The sequence below is a fragment of the Lampris incognitus genome, chromosome 11 (assembly GCF_029633865.1).
Source record: "Lampris incognitus isolate fLamInc1 chromosome 11, fLamInc1.hap2, whole genome shotgun sequence".
Classification (NCBI taxonomy): Eukaryota; Metazoa; Chordata; class Actinopteri; order Lampriformes; family Lampridae; genus Lampris; species Lampris incognitus.
The window spans coordinates 33,933,568-33,950,596 of NC_079221.1; the positions used below are offsets into that span (position 1 = coordinate 33,933,568).

The 17,029-nt window shown below is 43.6% G+C and overlaps 1 protein-coding gene across 2 annotated transcripts in view; it reads right to left on the reverse strand.

Annotated features, from left to right (window-relative positions):
• The window catches only part of ube2f (ubiquitin-conjugating enzyme E2F (putative)), a 122,544-nt gene extending 106,588 nt beyond the window's left edge, over nt 1-15,956 (reverse strand). For both annotated transcript variants that reach the window (XM_056289226.1, XM_056289225.1), the window contains exons 1-2: nt 15,775-15,956; nt 13,223-13,415 (exon numbers count right to left, since the gene is read on the reverse strand). In XM_056289226.1, the coding sequence (XP_056145201.1) occupies nt 13,223-13,337 (115 nt within the window). In that variant the 5' untranslated portion in view covers nt 13,338-13,415; nt 15,775-15,956. The remainder of the gene's footprint in view (nt 1-13,222; nt 13,416-15,774) is intronic.
• Nucleotides 15,957-17,029: the final 1,073 nt, after the last annotated feature.

Consider the following 17,029-nt stretch of genomic DNA (forward strand, 5'->3'; position numbering starts at 1 on the left):
ACGACCCTGAGCAGGATAAGCAGTTTGGATAATGGATGGATGGATATATGGATGGGTTAGTCCAGTGATTGATCTCAACTATCTAAAGAGGGATCCCTCATCCAGCTGAATGGGTGAACAATAGGTACCAAGTGACCCAGCTAGCAAATCAGGTAACAGATTTAGATATAAAACACTGAATAACTACACTTGGTGATAACAAAACATTAAAAAACACAAGGTAAAGGATGCTTCATCAGGGATCCACAGTGAGACTATTAAGTCACATTGACTTTACTCAATGGGATAAACACCCCATTGAGACCTTGCATGCAGATTCTGTAAGATTCTTGGAGAATCTTACAGAATCCTACATGTCTACAAACAATGCATGCAGGACAGAATTAGGCCAATACCAACTAATACTGAAAATACACAAAAGAACAATTAACTTTTGGACACACCTAAAACTAAGTGCCCCCCCCCTTTATCATTACCAAGCCCTGCAATGCCAAAAGCTGAGGAGTAATAGGAAGCCCCTTACCCAACTGGTCCTGAGGCTGAAACCACAAACCTGTTCTATTAACACACCTCAGGAACAGAACACACCACCAATCAAACTCAATCAAATTACGGAACAGTTAAAACAAAACTACATCACCTATTGGAAAACACAAACAAAAACACAAAGCAAAATGCAGTTCTATCTGGCTCTAAATCAACAGTACACCATAGCAGATTTGAGCATGGTGACTGATCAACAACTAAAAAGAACTGCGACCGTGTACAGACTGAATGAGCACAGCCTTGCTATTGAAAAAGGGGAGACAGAGGAAGCCCTGGCTCCCTGCAGAGCAGAGGCTATGCTGTCACTGCACCCTCAGTGAGCCTGAAACAGCTACAATTCCTCACCACATGTGAAAAATATCAACATCTTACACAAGCACATTTTAAACAATTCCAGTTAATAGCAAAAGGTTTTCTTAACCCATTAGATGAAGAAAATTTACCAGTCCTACTAGGGGAAGACTCAAAGAGCTGTAAGTTAGCAGCAGTCTACATATGTTGCTGCCTGCCATTAAGACAGTGAGTGACAGTCACCTGACACATGTTGTCACTGTTATATTTGATGACAGTTTATTTGTTTTGTACTATGTTTCTTGGCGCACTATGTTTCTTTTGCTGTCATATATTTATTCGCTTTGTTTTCTAATGTTTAACTTTTCAAAGTTTAAACACTTGCTTTGGCAATATGTACTGTATTACATCATGCCAATAAAGCCATTTGAATTTGAACAGAGTGAGAGACAGAGAGAGACAGAGAGAGAGAGACCAATGCAAGGTTCAACCGCTGAGTTTAAAGACCCCCTTCCAGACATAAAATGCTGTGTGAAATAATAAATTGTCTGATGGGCTTTTTCTGCAAAATAAGTTCAATTATCTTGTTATAACCCTTAAAATAACATCTACTCCTCCCTCATTAAAAAAAAAATCCAGAATATATGAATATGCAAATTATCCCCGCTCCCCCAATTCAAATCTCCCCCACCCCTCCATCACTCACCGGCACCTGCTCACTGTCAACTCTGCTCATCAAACCGCCGCTTGTTTTCTGTTTTGCTTGCTACTGTACGCTACACAATCGCAAGTGGTAATATAGGAGTAATTCTGCCATATATGTTCGAACCAGAAACCGATTCCAAAGAAGAAAAAGAAAAGCAAATTGGACAGGGTCGCGTACAAGTGGACATGTCAGAATGGTAATGTATTTTATGCGTCACTCTACAATGTTAGAAACACAACGGTAATAGATAACATCAGCCTTTAGCTTGACTACATTATCAATAAGCTAATAATATGTTGCTAATGTTAGATAAACCTTTGTCCCGCTTGTATCATGCTCTGACAAGGTATCTACCTTTAAAGAGAAACACGCACATGCACGGTGAGGAAGAAATGCTTTGAAAACCATAGAAAGTCTCTGGAGAGAGAGAGAAAGAAAAATAAGCTTACTAGTTGACCAACATGTTGGTTTGTACTCGCTGTGTCCTCTGGATAAATGGACGGCACAGCGTCGGGCTTCAATACAAGTTTTGTGGCAAAACCACAAATACATTTTCAAAACAGAGCTCTTGAAAATTGCTACTGCAAACCTGTGTTTTCTCTGGAAGTTTTGCTGGGATGTTACAATCTTCCCAAATAAACTGTACCCATTTCTCTCGGATTTTCGGATCCTTTGGTAATAAATGAAGGCTCATTGTTTCTCCTTTTGTAAATTTAAAAGCCGAAAACAAAACATCTCTGCCATTGTCTTGAAAGTAGTGAAACTTCTAGCTAGCAAAATGACGATAAGTAGCTACACCTGGCTTCTCCTCTGGCTTGCATTGTCGAAGCGGGTGCACATAATAAGCACCACCCCATCCACAAACAGGTTTGGTTCTTTAGGTTTATGATGTATGAATCCTGCCTGACTAAATCCGTTTTTTTGAGTATGTCCTTGGTACACTGCAGTTTCAAAGCAGATATGCTCAGCCATGGCATTGACTGCTTATTCTGCTCCTAATACATCTCATAACATTACCCTAACACCACATGGGCATGATAACAAGGTTAAAAACTTGATTTTCATCAAGGGGGACTTTAAATATAAGGCACAATATATGCAGGGACAGATTTCTCTGAAGGCGCAGCACTAAAATTTACTTCTGGGACTGTCACTAAAGTACACACTGAGAAAAATTAGCTTTCCCTGGGCATATTCTATGGTACAAAATTCTGTCAATAGCAATGTCCTGTTTTAACAGCTTCAAATAATCTATCACCTTTATCTTGTAACCACTGCCTGGATCTCGTTTCAGAGGCTCATACGTATTCATGTCGCAAAGTAACGTCATAACTTTCTCATGATAGTCTGTCTGGTTTAATAAAGCAGTGTATCTGCCTTTGTCCGCCGGAAGGATAATGATGTCACTGTCATTACTGAGAGTCGTGAGTGAATTCCTCTCATCTCTGGTGATGCTGGACGGCAGCGCCTTCACATTGCTGAGGCAATTGAAACTTTCTTCCACAGTTGCTCTGCATCCGGGTCCAAGATGATGTTATGGATTACTGATTCCATGACTGTGATCAGTTCCACTAGCAGGATTTGCCTCAGCGCAACAGCAAAATTCAGCCCCTTAGCAAGGATGTCTTTCTACGCCTGGGTAAGTCTGTTTGTCGGAAAAATTCTTCACCCACTTGTCCACATCGTTGGCATGTGTCTGGTGTCCATCTATCTCTTTTGAGGGCGCCAGAGCGATGTCTCTGGCATTCAGCAAGTAGGTCAGACTTCTTTTGCTGCCTGGTTTTCAACTTTCCGTGTTGTGCTAGACAAGTCTTCCCCATGAACTCCATCACATGTTTGGAAAGTGTTCTCATCTAATCGCGACGTCAGTCTCTGTTGGATCTGCTCCTCTTTGGCTTTCAAAGCATCGATGGTAAAAGTAGTTTGTCTCACCTGTTCGTTCAACAGCTGGCTTTTGCTTTGCTAGCTCGGTGGCTTGACCAAAGATTTCATTTGCAGGCTCTTCCCGCTCTGTCTGCACCTGAGGCTGAATCTCAGGTGGTTTCTATAGTCTGCCATATTATGCGCTGTTTTTGAATGTTTCTGTGCTGTCACCTCAGTTAATTCACTTTAGCCACCAGGAACACACCACCAACAGTTGATGTTAGGGGACCTTTAAAATGTCTGACATACAAACTGGTCTGGCACTGAAATGACAGTATTTCTATCAATTTTTAAAAACAAAAATACCCACATATAATCAGATGGAAATGTCATAACAAAAGATTTTTCAGTGAACTGTCAACAAATATGGTACAATTCAGATACAATTAAACCTCAGATCAACTGAAGGACAAACTTACAAAAATAAATAAAAAAAAACATAAAAAGGGATACAAAGCGATAAAGTAGGCACATGTTGAACTCAACATTGCATAACCTGTCATATAACGAACTGGTCCAAATGGCTTTGGGGGTCAAGGCGTCAGAATACAGAAGTGAGTTTTCACAGTGTAAGTGCAAGCATCGTAATAGTGCAATCATTTCTGTGAAATCCAGGTTAAGTTGTTTTTCATGCATGTGTCAACAGATGTGAGCGACTGTGACATGAGCTGATGTGCTGAAATGCTGTGCCAGAGCCAGCTCATGTGTCCAAGTACTCCTTCAACTTTTCTTGAATTGACCTTCGCCACTTTGTCCTCGTGAAAACCAAACCAAGGACATCAGGGAGAGGACAACTTTAGCTACCCAGTGCAACAAATATAAAATGGAACATTCCAACAATCACTTAAGAACAAGTAAGATGTAAAAGAATTTTCATGGACGAAAAGAAAGGTGGTCTTGAAAAAAACTATAAAGGTATGAAGGCAAGTGGGAAGTGCGTGTTAAGGAAAAGAGGGGTGAAGGATATGAATATCAATATGATGGCTGGTAGAGACAGAGAAAAATTGAGATAGAGAGAGTAAAAAGAGACTAAATGGGTGTGAAGGTGAAAAGGAAAACCCAAAAGAAAGACAAGGGCAAGCCTTTGAAATTCATGAGTGTGGGAGGCAGGTGTCTCAAAGCTGACTGTCAGAGCACAGAGAGGAATTCATAAATAAAAGGTAGAGGAATTCATAAATAAAAGGTAAGAAGAAAGATGCAAAATACAGAGAGAGAGAGAGAGAGAGAGAGAGAGAGAGAGTGAGAGAGAGAGAGACCCAAAATTTTTCATTTGTACGAACGGATTTGTACTCTTTAATGAATTGTAGGTTTTCCAGCTGTTTTTTAAATGCTTTGGCAATATTGTTCATGTGACAGTCATACCAATAAAGCACACTGAGCTAAAAAAAAAGAATCAATAGAAAGCGAGACAGGGAGAGAGCTAACCAGAGACAGAAAAAAAGGTAGGCAAATGGAAACACAAGGAGGATACTACAATACATCTGCAGTGGGTCATCAAGGCGGCCCCAACATATCACTGGTACCCAGCCATAAAATAAATTTCTCACAAATCATCAGCAGAGATCCCACCCACCCCAAACATGGACTGTTCTCCCCCCTGCACTCTGGGAGGCATTACAGGAGCCTCAGAGCCAACACTACCAGGCTCAAAAACAGCTTCTTTCCCCAAGCTGTTACCCACCTGAACGTCTGTAAATATGTTTATACTCGTGCTCTTTTTTTTTCTTTTTTCTTTTTTAACTTATCTTTAGCTTTTAGTCTTCATCTGTATATCCACTACTACTACTACGTTCGGCTGGGGGGTCGCCACAGCAGATCATCCGTTTCCATCACTTCCTGTCCTCTGCATCTTCCTCTGTCACACCAGCCACCTGCATGTCCTGTCTCACCAAATCCATAAACCTCCTCTTTGGCCTTCCTCTTTTTCTCCTCCCTGGAAGCTCCATATTCAGCATCCTTCTCCCAGTATACCCAACATCTCTCCTCCACACATGTCCAAACCATCTCAATCTTGCTTTTCTTGCTTTGTCTCCAAACTGTCCTTCCTGAGCGGTCCCTCTAATATACTCGTTCTTAATCCTGTCCTTCATCAATCCCAATAAAAATCTTAGCCTCTTCAACTCTGCCACCTCCAGCTCCGCCTCCTGTCTTTTTGATAGTGCCACTGTCTCCAAACCATATAACATAGCTGGTCTCACATACATCTTGTAAACCTTCCCTTTAACTCTTGCTGGTACCCTTCTGTCGCAAATCACTCCTGACACTCTTCTCCACCCATTCCACCCTGCCTGCACTCTCTTCTTCACCTCTCTTCTGTACTTCCTGTTATTTTGTACAGTTGGCCCCAAGTATGTAAACTCATACATCTTCGTCACCTCTACTCCTTGCATCCTCACCACTCCACTGTCCTCCCTCTCATTCACGCATATGTATTCGATCTTGCTCCTACTGACTTTCATTCCTCTTCTCTCCAGTGCATACCTCGACCTCTCCAGGCTCTCCTCAACCTGCAACTTACTCTCGCTACAGATCACTGTCATCCGCAAACATCATAGTCCACGCAGACTCCTGCCTGATATCGTCCATCAACCTGTCCATCACCACTTCAAACATGAGAGGGCTCAGAGCCGATCCTTGATGTAGTCCCACCTTCACCCTGAACCCATCTGTCATTCCAACCGCACACCTCACCACTGTCACACTTCCCTCATATATATCCTGCACCACTCCTACATACTTCTCTGCAACTCCCGATTTCCTCATACAATACCACACCTCCTCTATCGGCACCCTGTCATATGCTTTCTCTAAATCCACAAAGCCATAACGTAACTCCTTCTGGCCTTCTCTATACTTCTCAATCAACATTCTAAAAGCAAACATTGCATCTGTGGTGCTCTTTCGTGGCATGAAACCATACTGCTGCTCGCTGATCATCACCTCTCCTTTTAACCTAACTTCTATAACTCTTTCCCATATCTTCAAGCTATGACTGATCAACTTTATACCTCTGTAGTTGCTACAGTTCTGCACATCGCCCTTATTCTTGAAAATCGGTACCAGTATGCTTCTTCTCCACTCCTCAGGTATCCTCTCGCTTTCCAAGATTGTGTTAAACAATCTAGTTAAAAACTCCACTGCCATCTCTAGTAAACATCTCCATGCCTCCACAGGTACTATGTGATCTGGACCAACTGCCTTTTCATTCATCCCCTTCATAGCTGCCCCCACTTCCTCCTTGCTAATCCACTGCACTTCCTGATTCACTATCCCCGTATCATCCAACTTTCTCTTTCTCTCTCATTTTCTTCATTAATCAGCCCCTCAAAGTACTTCTTCCACCTTCTCAAAACACTCTCCTCACTTGTCAGCACATTTCAATCTCTATCCTTGATCGCCCTTACCTGCTGCACGTCCTTCCCAGCTGGTCCCTCTGTCTAGCCAATCAGTATAAAGTCATTTTCTCCTTCCTTAGTGTCTAACCTCTCATACAACTCACCTTACGCCTTTTCCTTTACAACCTCTCTCTTCACTTTACGCTAAATCTTCTTGTACTCCTGTCTTTCTTCATCTCTCTGACTATCCCACTTCTTCTTTGCCAACCTCTTCCTCTGTATATTTTGCTGTACTTCCTTGTTCCACCACCAAGTCTCCTTGTCTTCCTTCCTCTGTCCTGGTGACACAGCAAGTACCCTCCTAGCTGTCTCCCTCACTATTTCTGCAGTGGTTGCCCAACCATCTGGTAACGCTTTACTACCACTCAGTATCTGTTTTAACTCCTCCCTGAACGCTACACAACAGTCTTCCTTCTTCAACTTGCACCATGTGATCCTTTGCGCTGCCTTCATTCTCTTCTTCTTCTTGGTCATCCTATATACCACCATCCGATGTTGCCTCGCTATGTTCTCCCCTGTCACCACCTTGCAGTCTCTAATCATTTTCAGATCGCGCCTTCAACATACGATGTAGTCCACCTGTGTGCACTTTCCTCCACTGTTATGTTCTTCCCTCTTCTTGAAATATGCATTTATGGTGCCAATTAGTGCTCCCTAAATTCCATCAGCACATTAAGTGTGCTACTAGGGGAGCAAATAAACTGGACAAGGTCTACTCCAACATCAAACAGGGCTACAGGGCTAAACCACTACCACACCTGGGCCAGTCTGACCATGTGTCCCTGCTCCTAATCCCGGCATACACCCCCCTCAGGAAAAGTGCTCTTACCACAACTAAGACTGTTAAAATATGGCCTGAAGGTACTGCTCATCAGCTGCAGGACTGCTTTGAAAGAACTAACTGGGATATTTTTGAACATCAGGACCTGGAGGAGTATACCACAACTGTCCTGTGCTATATCAAGAACTGCATGGACACTGTTACCGTGGACAAGCAAATCCGGGTTTATCCCAACCAGAAGCCATGGATGACAAAAGAGGTCCAGAGCCTGCTGAGAGACAGGAACACTGCTCTCAGGTCTGGTGATGGGGCACAATATAGTGCTGCCAGAGCCAACCTGAAAAGAAGCATCAGAGAGGCCAAGGCAGCTTACAAAAATAAAATTGAGGACCACTTCAACAGCAACAACACAAGGCAAGTGTGGCAGGGAGTTCAGCACATCACCAGCTACAAATCCAGCAACCTCACAGCTAGCTGCTGATGGTGACGCCTCACTGGCAGAGGGGCTTAACATCTTCTTTCCCCGCTTCGAGGAGAAGTTACTGGAGGCAGCCACGTTCCATCCACCAGCCTACAGCAGCCTCATCCTCACAGTGAAGGAGCATGAGGTGAGGCGCACACTGAGGGCGGTGAACCCGAGGAAGGCTGCGGGTCCCGATGGCATCCCTGGACAGGTGCTGAAGGCATGTGCAGACCAACTGGCGGGGGTCTTCACCAAGATCTTCAATCAGTCCCTAACCCAGTCCACCATCCCACCCTGTCTGAAGTCATCCACCATAGTCCCACTGCCAAAAAAGTCCACTGTCAGCAGCCTGAACGACTACCGACCTGTAGCACTCACACCCGTCATAATGAAGTGCTTTAAGAAACTGGTTCGGAGTCACATCATCTCAAGCCTCCCACCCACTTTCGACACACACCAGTTTGCCTACAGAGCAAATAGGTCCACAGAGGACACTATAGCCACATCTCTCCACACCGCCCTGACCCACTTAGAGCAGCAGGGGAGCTATGCCAGGCTGCTCTTTGTGGACTTCCTGCATTCAACACCATCCTACCCCTCAGACTGGTAACCAAACTGACAGAACTGGGCTTTGCTTATTCCATCTGCCTCTGGATTAAGGACTTTCTGTCTGAGCGCCCACAGAGGGTCAGGGTAGGCCCCCCACATCTCCTCAGCACTGGCTCCCCACAGGGCTGTGTGCTGAGCCCCCTACTCTACACCCTGTACACACACGACTGCACCCCCCCCTCACTCCAGCAACACCATCGTCAAGTTTGCAGATGACACTATGGTGGTGGGGCTCATCTCGGGGGTGGGGGTGAGTCTGCATACCGGGACGAGGTGGAGCGGCTGTCTGTGTGGTGCACGGAAAATAACCTGATCCTCAACACCTCCAAGACAAAGGAGCTGATTATAGACTACAGAGGAACAAAATGGACAGTCATCACCTTTTCTTCGGCGGGGACTGTGTGGAGAGTGTCAGACTTGCGGTTCCTGGGCATACACATAGAGGAGGGCCTGACCTGGAGTGTTAACACCACAGCGCTGGTTGAAAAGGCACAGCAGAGACTCTACTTCCTGAGGATCCTCAGGAAGAACCACCTTGCCACCTCACTGCTTGTGTCCTTCTACCGCTGCTCCATAGAGAGCATACTGACCTACTGCATCTGTGTCTGGTTTGCCAGCTGCACAGTAGCAGAGAGGAAAACCCTCCAGAGGGTCATCACCACTACCCAGAAGATTATCGGATGCCTACTCCCCTCCCTGGAAGACCTATACAGTTCCCGCTGCCTCAAAAAAGCCCAAGGCATCCTCAAGGACCCATCCCACTCAGGACACCATCTGTTTGAACTGCTGCCTTCAGGCAGACGTTACAGGACAATAAGAGCTCGGACAAACAGACTAAAGAACAGCTTCTATCCCCAAGCCATAACCGCACTAAATGCTGCTAAGTCTTGATTCCTGACTTTTTGTGCAATATGTTGGTGTCCAGTAGAGTGTAGAAATGAATGTGTGTGTGTTTTATGTTTTTTATTCTTTTTATATTGATCTTTGCACTGATAAGAACTGCACTTTCAAATTCCGTTGTACTTGCGCAATGACAAATAAAGTTCTATTCTTCTACTGCACCCCCCCTCACTCCAGCAACACCATCATCAAGTTTGCAGACGACTCTATGGTGGTGGGGCTCATCTCGGGGGTGGGGGTGGGTCTGCATACCGGGATGAGGTGGAGCGGCTGTCTGTGTGGTGCACGGAAAATAACCTGATCCCCAACACCTCCAAGACAAAGGAGCTGATTATAGACTACAGGAGGAATAAAATGGACAGTCATCGCCTTTTCTTCGGCGGGGACTGTGTGGAGAGTGTCTCAGACTTGCGGTTTGCATACACATAGAGGAGGGCCTGACCTGGAGTGTTAACACCACAGCGCTGGTTGAAAAGGCACAGCAGAGACTCTACTTCCTGAGGATCCTCAGGAAGAACCACCTTACCACCTCACTGCTTGTGTCCTTCTACCGCTGCTCCATAGAGAGCATACTGACCTACTGCATCTGTGTCTGGTTTGCCAGCTGCACAGTAGCAGAGAAGAAAGCCCTCCAGAGGGTCATCACCACTGCCCAGAAGATTATCGGATGCCCACTCCCCTCCCTGGAAGGGAGGGGAGTGGGCATCCGACTTTGGGTTATTGAGTATAGATAGATAGGTAAAAATTGCAGTTTTAACCATTTAAAATTAAATTGACAACACCCCCGTGACCCTGAGAGCAGGATAAGTGGTTAAGATATTGGATGGATGAAACACAGTAAACTGTGCAAAAAAAAATTAAGGGTCATAAGTAGTAACTTCCTCCTGCTCCTTTTCGAACATATAATATTTGTTGGATTCTCTATTGAGAATTGTTTGGTTTTATTCTTATCATTTGTTGTTTTTTGTTTTGTTTTTTTTATGCTTGGCCATTTTTTCTTTTATTTTGCATGTTCGAAATAAAGACATTTGATTTGATTTGACTTTCTGAGGCCACTGTGTCACACTCACTGAGCACTTCTTTAGAAATACCTATTTGTGCAAATACCTAATCAGCCAATCATGTAGCAGCAGTGCAATGCATTAAATGATGCCGATACAGGTCAGGAGCTTCAGTTAATGTTCCATCAACCATCAGAATGGGGAAAAAATGTGAGCTCAGTCATTTCGACCATGGCATGATTGTTGGTGCCAAGTTGATTTGAGTATTTCTGTAACGGCTGACCTCCTGGAATTTTCACACACAGCAGTATCTAGTTTACTCAGCATGGTGTGAAAAAAAAAATCAAGCAAGAGGCAGTTCTACAGATGGAAACACCTTGTTGATGAGAGAGGTAAATGGAAAATGGCCAGACTGGTTTGAGCTGACAAAGAGGCTAAGGTAACTCAGATAACCACTGTACAATTGTGATGAGCAGAAAAGCATCTCAGAATGCACAGCACATCGAACCTTGAGGCAGATGGGCTACAACAGCAGAAGACCACCATCTGGTTCCACTTCTGTCAGCCATGAACACAAAACTGAGGCTGCAGCGGGCACAGGCTCAACAAAACTGGACAGTTGAAGATTGTTAAAATGTAGCCTGGTCTGATGAATCTCGATTTCTGCTGAGGCACACAGATGGTAGGGTCAGAATTTGGCACCAACAGCGTGAAATCATGGACCCAACCTGCGTTGTGTCAACAGTCCAGGCTGGTGACGGTGGTGTGGGGAATGTTTTCTTGGCACACTCCGGGGCCCGTTAATACCAATCAATCATCGCTTGAATGCCACAGCTTATTTGAGTATTGTTGCTGACCATGTGCATCCCTTCATGGACACAATTTACCCATCTTCTAATGGCTACTTACAGCATGATAATGCACCATGTCATACAGCAGAAGTCGTCTCAAACTTGTTTCATAAATGACAATGAGTTCAATGTTCTTCAGTAGACTTCCCAGTCAGCGGATCTGAATTCGATGGAACACCTTTGGGATTTGGTAGAACGGGAGATTTGCAGCATGAATGTGCAGCTGACAAATCTGCAGAAATTGTGTGATGCAATCATGTCAACATGGACCAGAATCTCAAATGTTTCCAAAGAATTGAGGCTGTTTTGAGAGCAAAGGGAGGCCCTATCCACTATTAGTATAGTGTTCCTAATAAAGTGCTCAGTGAGTGTATGTGACAATGTATTCCACTGTCTGTCTAGTATGTGCACACATTTAGAATTAAAAGTTAGAAAAAAATACTTGACTTAATGAATAGGTTGAGTTTGTGTTGTTGGCTTGTTACTACTGCACAGTGATTGCTTTTGAATTCCCCGTTCATGTACCTAGGAAATGGGAGGCAACAGGATACCCCAGAAAGGACACACTTCACTGCAGGGCTAACACAGAACAAAAAACACAAACACACTCACTTCTCTGTTTATACAGATCAGCAGTCTAGAGTCTCTGATTTGCTGTCATGTGCATACCTTTGGAATGTGAAAGCAAATGGGAGTTTCCAGAGGAAAGCCATGTAGACAAGAGAATAATTTTTTTTATCTCACAAAGAACAGCTGTGATCCAACCCAGGACCCTCTTGCTGAGGGAACAGTTAGGTAACCACTAAAGGCACCACTAAGCGTACAAGACCGTACTTTGTGAGGACGACACCAACCACCAGAAAAAAAACACTTGATGCCTAAAACGTTCCTTCATATGTGCAATGTCACTGCTGGGTGCAGGTTATATGAAAAGCTGTAATTAGTTAAAATGGGCATGTTTGGAAAACAGGGCAAAGCATCACTGAAGTAGCGCAAGGTTCAACTGATCTAAAATGGGGCTTTCCCCATCTTTAATTTGAGATCAGTACGATAGACTGAGGTTCCATCCATCCATCCATCCATTATTTTGACCGCTTATCCTGCGCTCAGGGTCGCGGGGATGCTGGAGCCTATTCCAGCAGTCATTGGGCGGCAGCCGGAGAGACACCCTGGACAGGCTACCGGGCCATCACAGGGCCGACACACACACACCCATTCATACCTTGGGACCCTGGAGGAAACCCATGCAGACACGGGGAGAACATGCAAACTCCACACAGAGGATGACCCTGGATGACCCACCAAGGTTGGACTACCCCAGGGCTCGAACCCAGGACCATCTGCCTCTGAGGCAACCGTGCTAACCACTGTGCCACCATGCCGCTAGAATGAGGGTGCACATGTTTAATTAACCTAGTCATCAAAGATGAGCGCTGAACTAATAATATGCAATTTCATTCCATAATATTAAAATATTAACATGTAGAATTAAAACCACTGGTGGTGATATTCTAATACCATATGTCACTGGAAATACCACCGCTTTACCAAGCCAAGTTGCCGTGCTTCACGTCATTTTTTTATGCAGATAGCTTATTCTTATTTATCAGACAGTCCCACCAATCCAAAGGAAGACACCAGCTGTCATGCCTACCTCACCCTTCTTTGTTTTCCAAGAATAAAATATATTGAGCTTGCATGAATAAATGCAACCAGACAGAGAGAGATAAAGAAAGTGAAAGAGGTCCCTGGGTACCTTTGGTGAGGAGACGATCCCTGACCGAGACTCTGTGGGCGGAGTCGGAAGCTCCAGAGGTGCGGCCTGTCTTTCCCCCGTCGTCCCTCTTAAGCTTGCTGGCCAATGTCAGCATGGCTCCAACACTGCAATGTGCTCGGTACTGCCCCTGTGCTGTGCTGCGCTGCACCGCACCACACTGTAGCTCAACTTCCTGAGAACCACACACAAAGACAAAATGGAAAGGCTATGTTACATTGTATGATATGGTACAATATTTCAGTGATTAATAAAATGTAAATGGCACTTGAACATTTTCAATACCAGGTGTGATCACTTTTGCGTGTGGGGAAAAAATGGAAGGTCTACCCCTCCACAACCTGACAGCAATTCTACAACAGCAAAACTGTTCCAATTGTTGCAGTTATTACATTGGTTTTTTTGTTAATAATTAAAAAAAAACTTAATCCCACATCAAAGTGTCTAGATATAAAATTGGTCCTTTTTATCATCACAATTAATTGTGATGATATAAAGGACTAAACTGCTTTATGACCCTTTTGCATCTCATATTAACATTAAAAAGACTAATTGTGCATTTTGTGCAACAACTCAAGAGACAAAATACATTTTTACTGTACAACTCAAAACTAGTCACATCTGGACTGTCTTGCATTACTAAGTTTGTGTCAGACTCAGAACTTAACAAAATGCCAATGCCACATACCAGCTCAAACCAAAAGGTTTACATGTACTCACTGGCTTATATCAATTATTTACATAGATAGTATGTTATAATAATAATAATAATAACAATCATCATCATTACATTTATATAGCACATTTATATGTATGTTATAGAAAAGAGTCAATAGTAATGTATGACTAATAGTAATGTATGTGGTTGGAGGAACAGGAAAAACTGAGCTCATTAGAAGATCAAAAAGTAACAAGGCGATATAGAGAAACAATTCAAACCATCTCTGTATTATAAAAACCCATTAATATGACCTGTTAATGCAACACTTTCAAAGGAGTTAGTGGAGTGTCCACAATTTGTAGAGCAGCATTTTCCAGCAGGATTATTGAATGGTTTATGATTATAGAAACACTATTAGGTCCGGGCCACACCGTCTACCTGAGCAGCACGTGAGCACCGTGGAACCTCCTGCTTTTCATTTCGGTGCACATGTTAACAGGTTAGTACAGCCACACAGCACACATGAGCAAATCAAAATTCTAACAGAAAATTTTCATGCTAGAAAATCTGCACACAGGAAATCAACCAGGCTAAAGCACTTAACAAGATAGTCTGCCTGATGACATACGCAAAAAAACAAAAAACAAATGGATTTCCTCCAAGAACACAATCAAAATGATGAAACAATTCAGACTGTGGCGTCCTACAGTTTCCACTCTGCAGCAAAGGTCTTTCCAACCAATTTAAGTACACGGTCTGCGATAGCACACCAAGCAACTGCAGGAGAGCAGTCTCTGTGTCCAGTAGCGACACTGGGTTGGGGGCAGCATGAGAGTGGGAGGGTATCAGATATCTGAGAGCCCATGAAATGTGTGTCACTGACTCTGATCCCCCCCCCCCCACCTGCCTCAGTTGTCAATCATTTCACTCTGGCCCCAATTGCAGCATTCACCGTGCCACTAGCAAGCTAAATTTCCCAAGGGTGGAAGTAGTTGCCTCAAGTGCTCATAACAGGGATGGAGTAAACACACAGAACACACAGGCACCCATACAAATACATCTGTCAAGATTTAGCCTAGTCTTTCTGTGCACACACACTAGATTCTCACTCTCTGACATTCAAAAAAGTCATGTTCATAAACACACTCAAATAATTTACAAGTTTCGCACCTTTGTTTTTACCCAAAGTCAGTGACCTATTCAAATCATGTATGTATGTATGTATGTATGTATGTATGTATGTATGTATGTATAGGGTCGCATTTATAAAAGTAAAAACTTGAAATGGACTCTCGTAATAAATCTCATGACTCAGAAACCTATCAGGATATTCAGAAATAAGTGTGTAGTATATGAAAATAAAAAAACACCTTCTCTTAGAATTAAAAGTTAAGATGATGGATGGATGATGTTTACACTGTTCACACATGAGGAAAACGCGTTTGACGTGGAGCATCGTGCCTAGACACTTAGCTTTAAACCAAAGGGAGGGGGAATGGTTGGGGTTAAATCTAGCAGAATAGAAAACCAACAGCAATACTGGTGGTGTCCGAGGACCGGATTGGGAACCACTGCTTTAAACGGAGCGTTACACAGCTTTTTTTTTTCTTAGCCTGTTAATAGACCCATATCAGTGGAGTTGCTAGCACCAGAAAGCTTGGTAGAGTAGACTGGCAGGTGCACCTCAAACACAGCAAGCCTATAGGTGTGTCTCCACTTTGGTTTTTATCACACACGTTCTGCGCCGCTGCAAAAAGAAACGTCAGTTGCGCAGTTGGTTAGCGAATGAGTTTGTTTGTTAGCTAACCGGCTAACTCATATGACTGTAGAGAGAGAGTGTGTGTGTGTGTGTGTGTGTGGTGTATGATTTTACCTGCCGTCTGACAGACTGCGATCCGTCCTACACCATAATCAACGAACACTCCCGCTCAAGACGCTGGCTGCAAACCCAGCTTCAGACTACGAGAGGCACTTCTGAGGGCGAATAACCTTTTTTTTTTTGAATAAATTATTTAAGACTTTGGAGGTTAATATAAAGAAACTGGGGAATCGGGCTGTCAGAACTTCTCTCCGGTTAGCGAAGCGGCGGAAGTAGAATGACTGTGCCGTTCGTTATTGTCGTCCGGTTAGATATAGGCGGAGAAAAGAATTATAGTTCCGCAGAGCCGGGGATTTGTATTGTAGAGAGATGACGGTGTTAACTGAACATGATATAAATCATGGATATTGCTACGACATTCACATTAACAATAGTTAATGTAAATCCTCCAAAAGGGATTTAGTTTCTAGATACCCAAATCAAGGTTGAACAAAATAGTGTTTTTAATATAAACTGGGTACAGCCCCTTCATTCATGAAATAGAATGACAAATAAAAACATGTTACAACAAAGGTGATGAAATTAATCATTAAAGGGATTTATACCATAGGTAAACAAGGGCAGATTAAAGCCTTTCTAATGGGAGGGGAATGCCTAGTAGCGCTCTTGTCACCTCTCCCCTGTTGATTAGATTAAGTCAAGTCAATTTTAATTATAGCCCAATATCACAAATTGAAATTTTGCCTCAAGGGTCTTTATAGCAGTACAACATCCTGTCCTTAGACCCTTGCATCGCATAAGGAACAACTCCCTAAAAAAAAAAAAACTTAAACGGAGTAAAAATAGGAAGAAACCTCAGGGAGAGCAAGAGAGGAGAGATCTCTCTCCCAAGACGGATAACGTGCAATGGATGCTGCGTTTACACAATTAACATAATACAACATTGAAAAAGGATAACAGAATTATAATGGAATTATAAAATTTATGAAGAATAAGATGAGCAGGGGTGGCACGGTGGCGCAGTGGTTTGCGCCGTCATCTCACTGCAAGAAGGTTCTGGGTTCGAGCCCCGAGGTAGTCCAACCTTGGGGGTCGCCCTCTGTGTAGAGTTTGCATGTTCTCCCCGTGTCTGCCTGGGTTTGCTCCGGTTTCCTCCCACAGTCCAAAGACATGTAGGTCAGGTGAATCAGCCATACTAAATTGCCCCTTGAGGTGTGTGTGTGTGTGTGTGTGTGTGTGTGTGTGTGTGTGTGTGTGTGTGTGTGTGTGTGTGTGTGTGTGTGTGTGTGTGTGTGTGTGATGGCCTGCC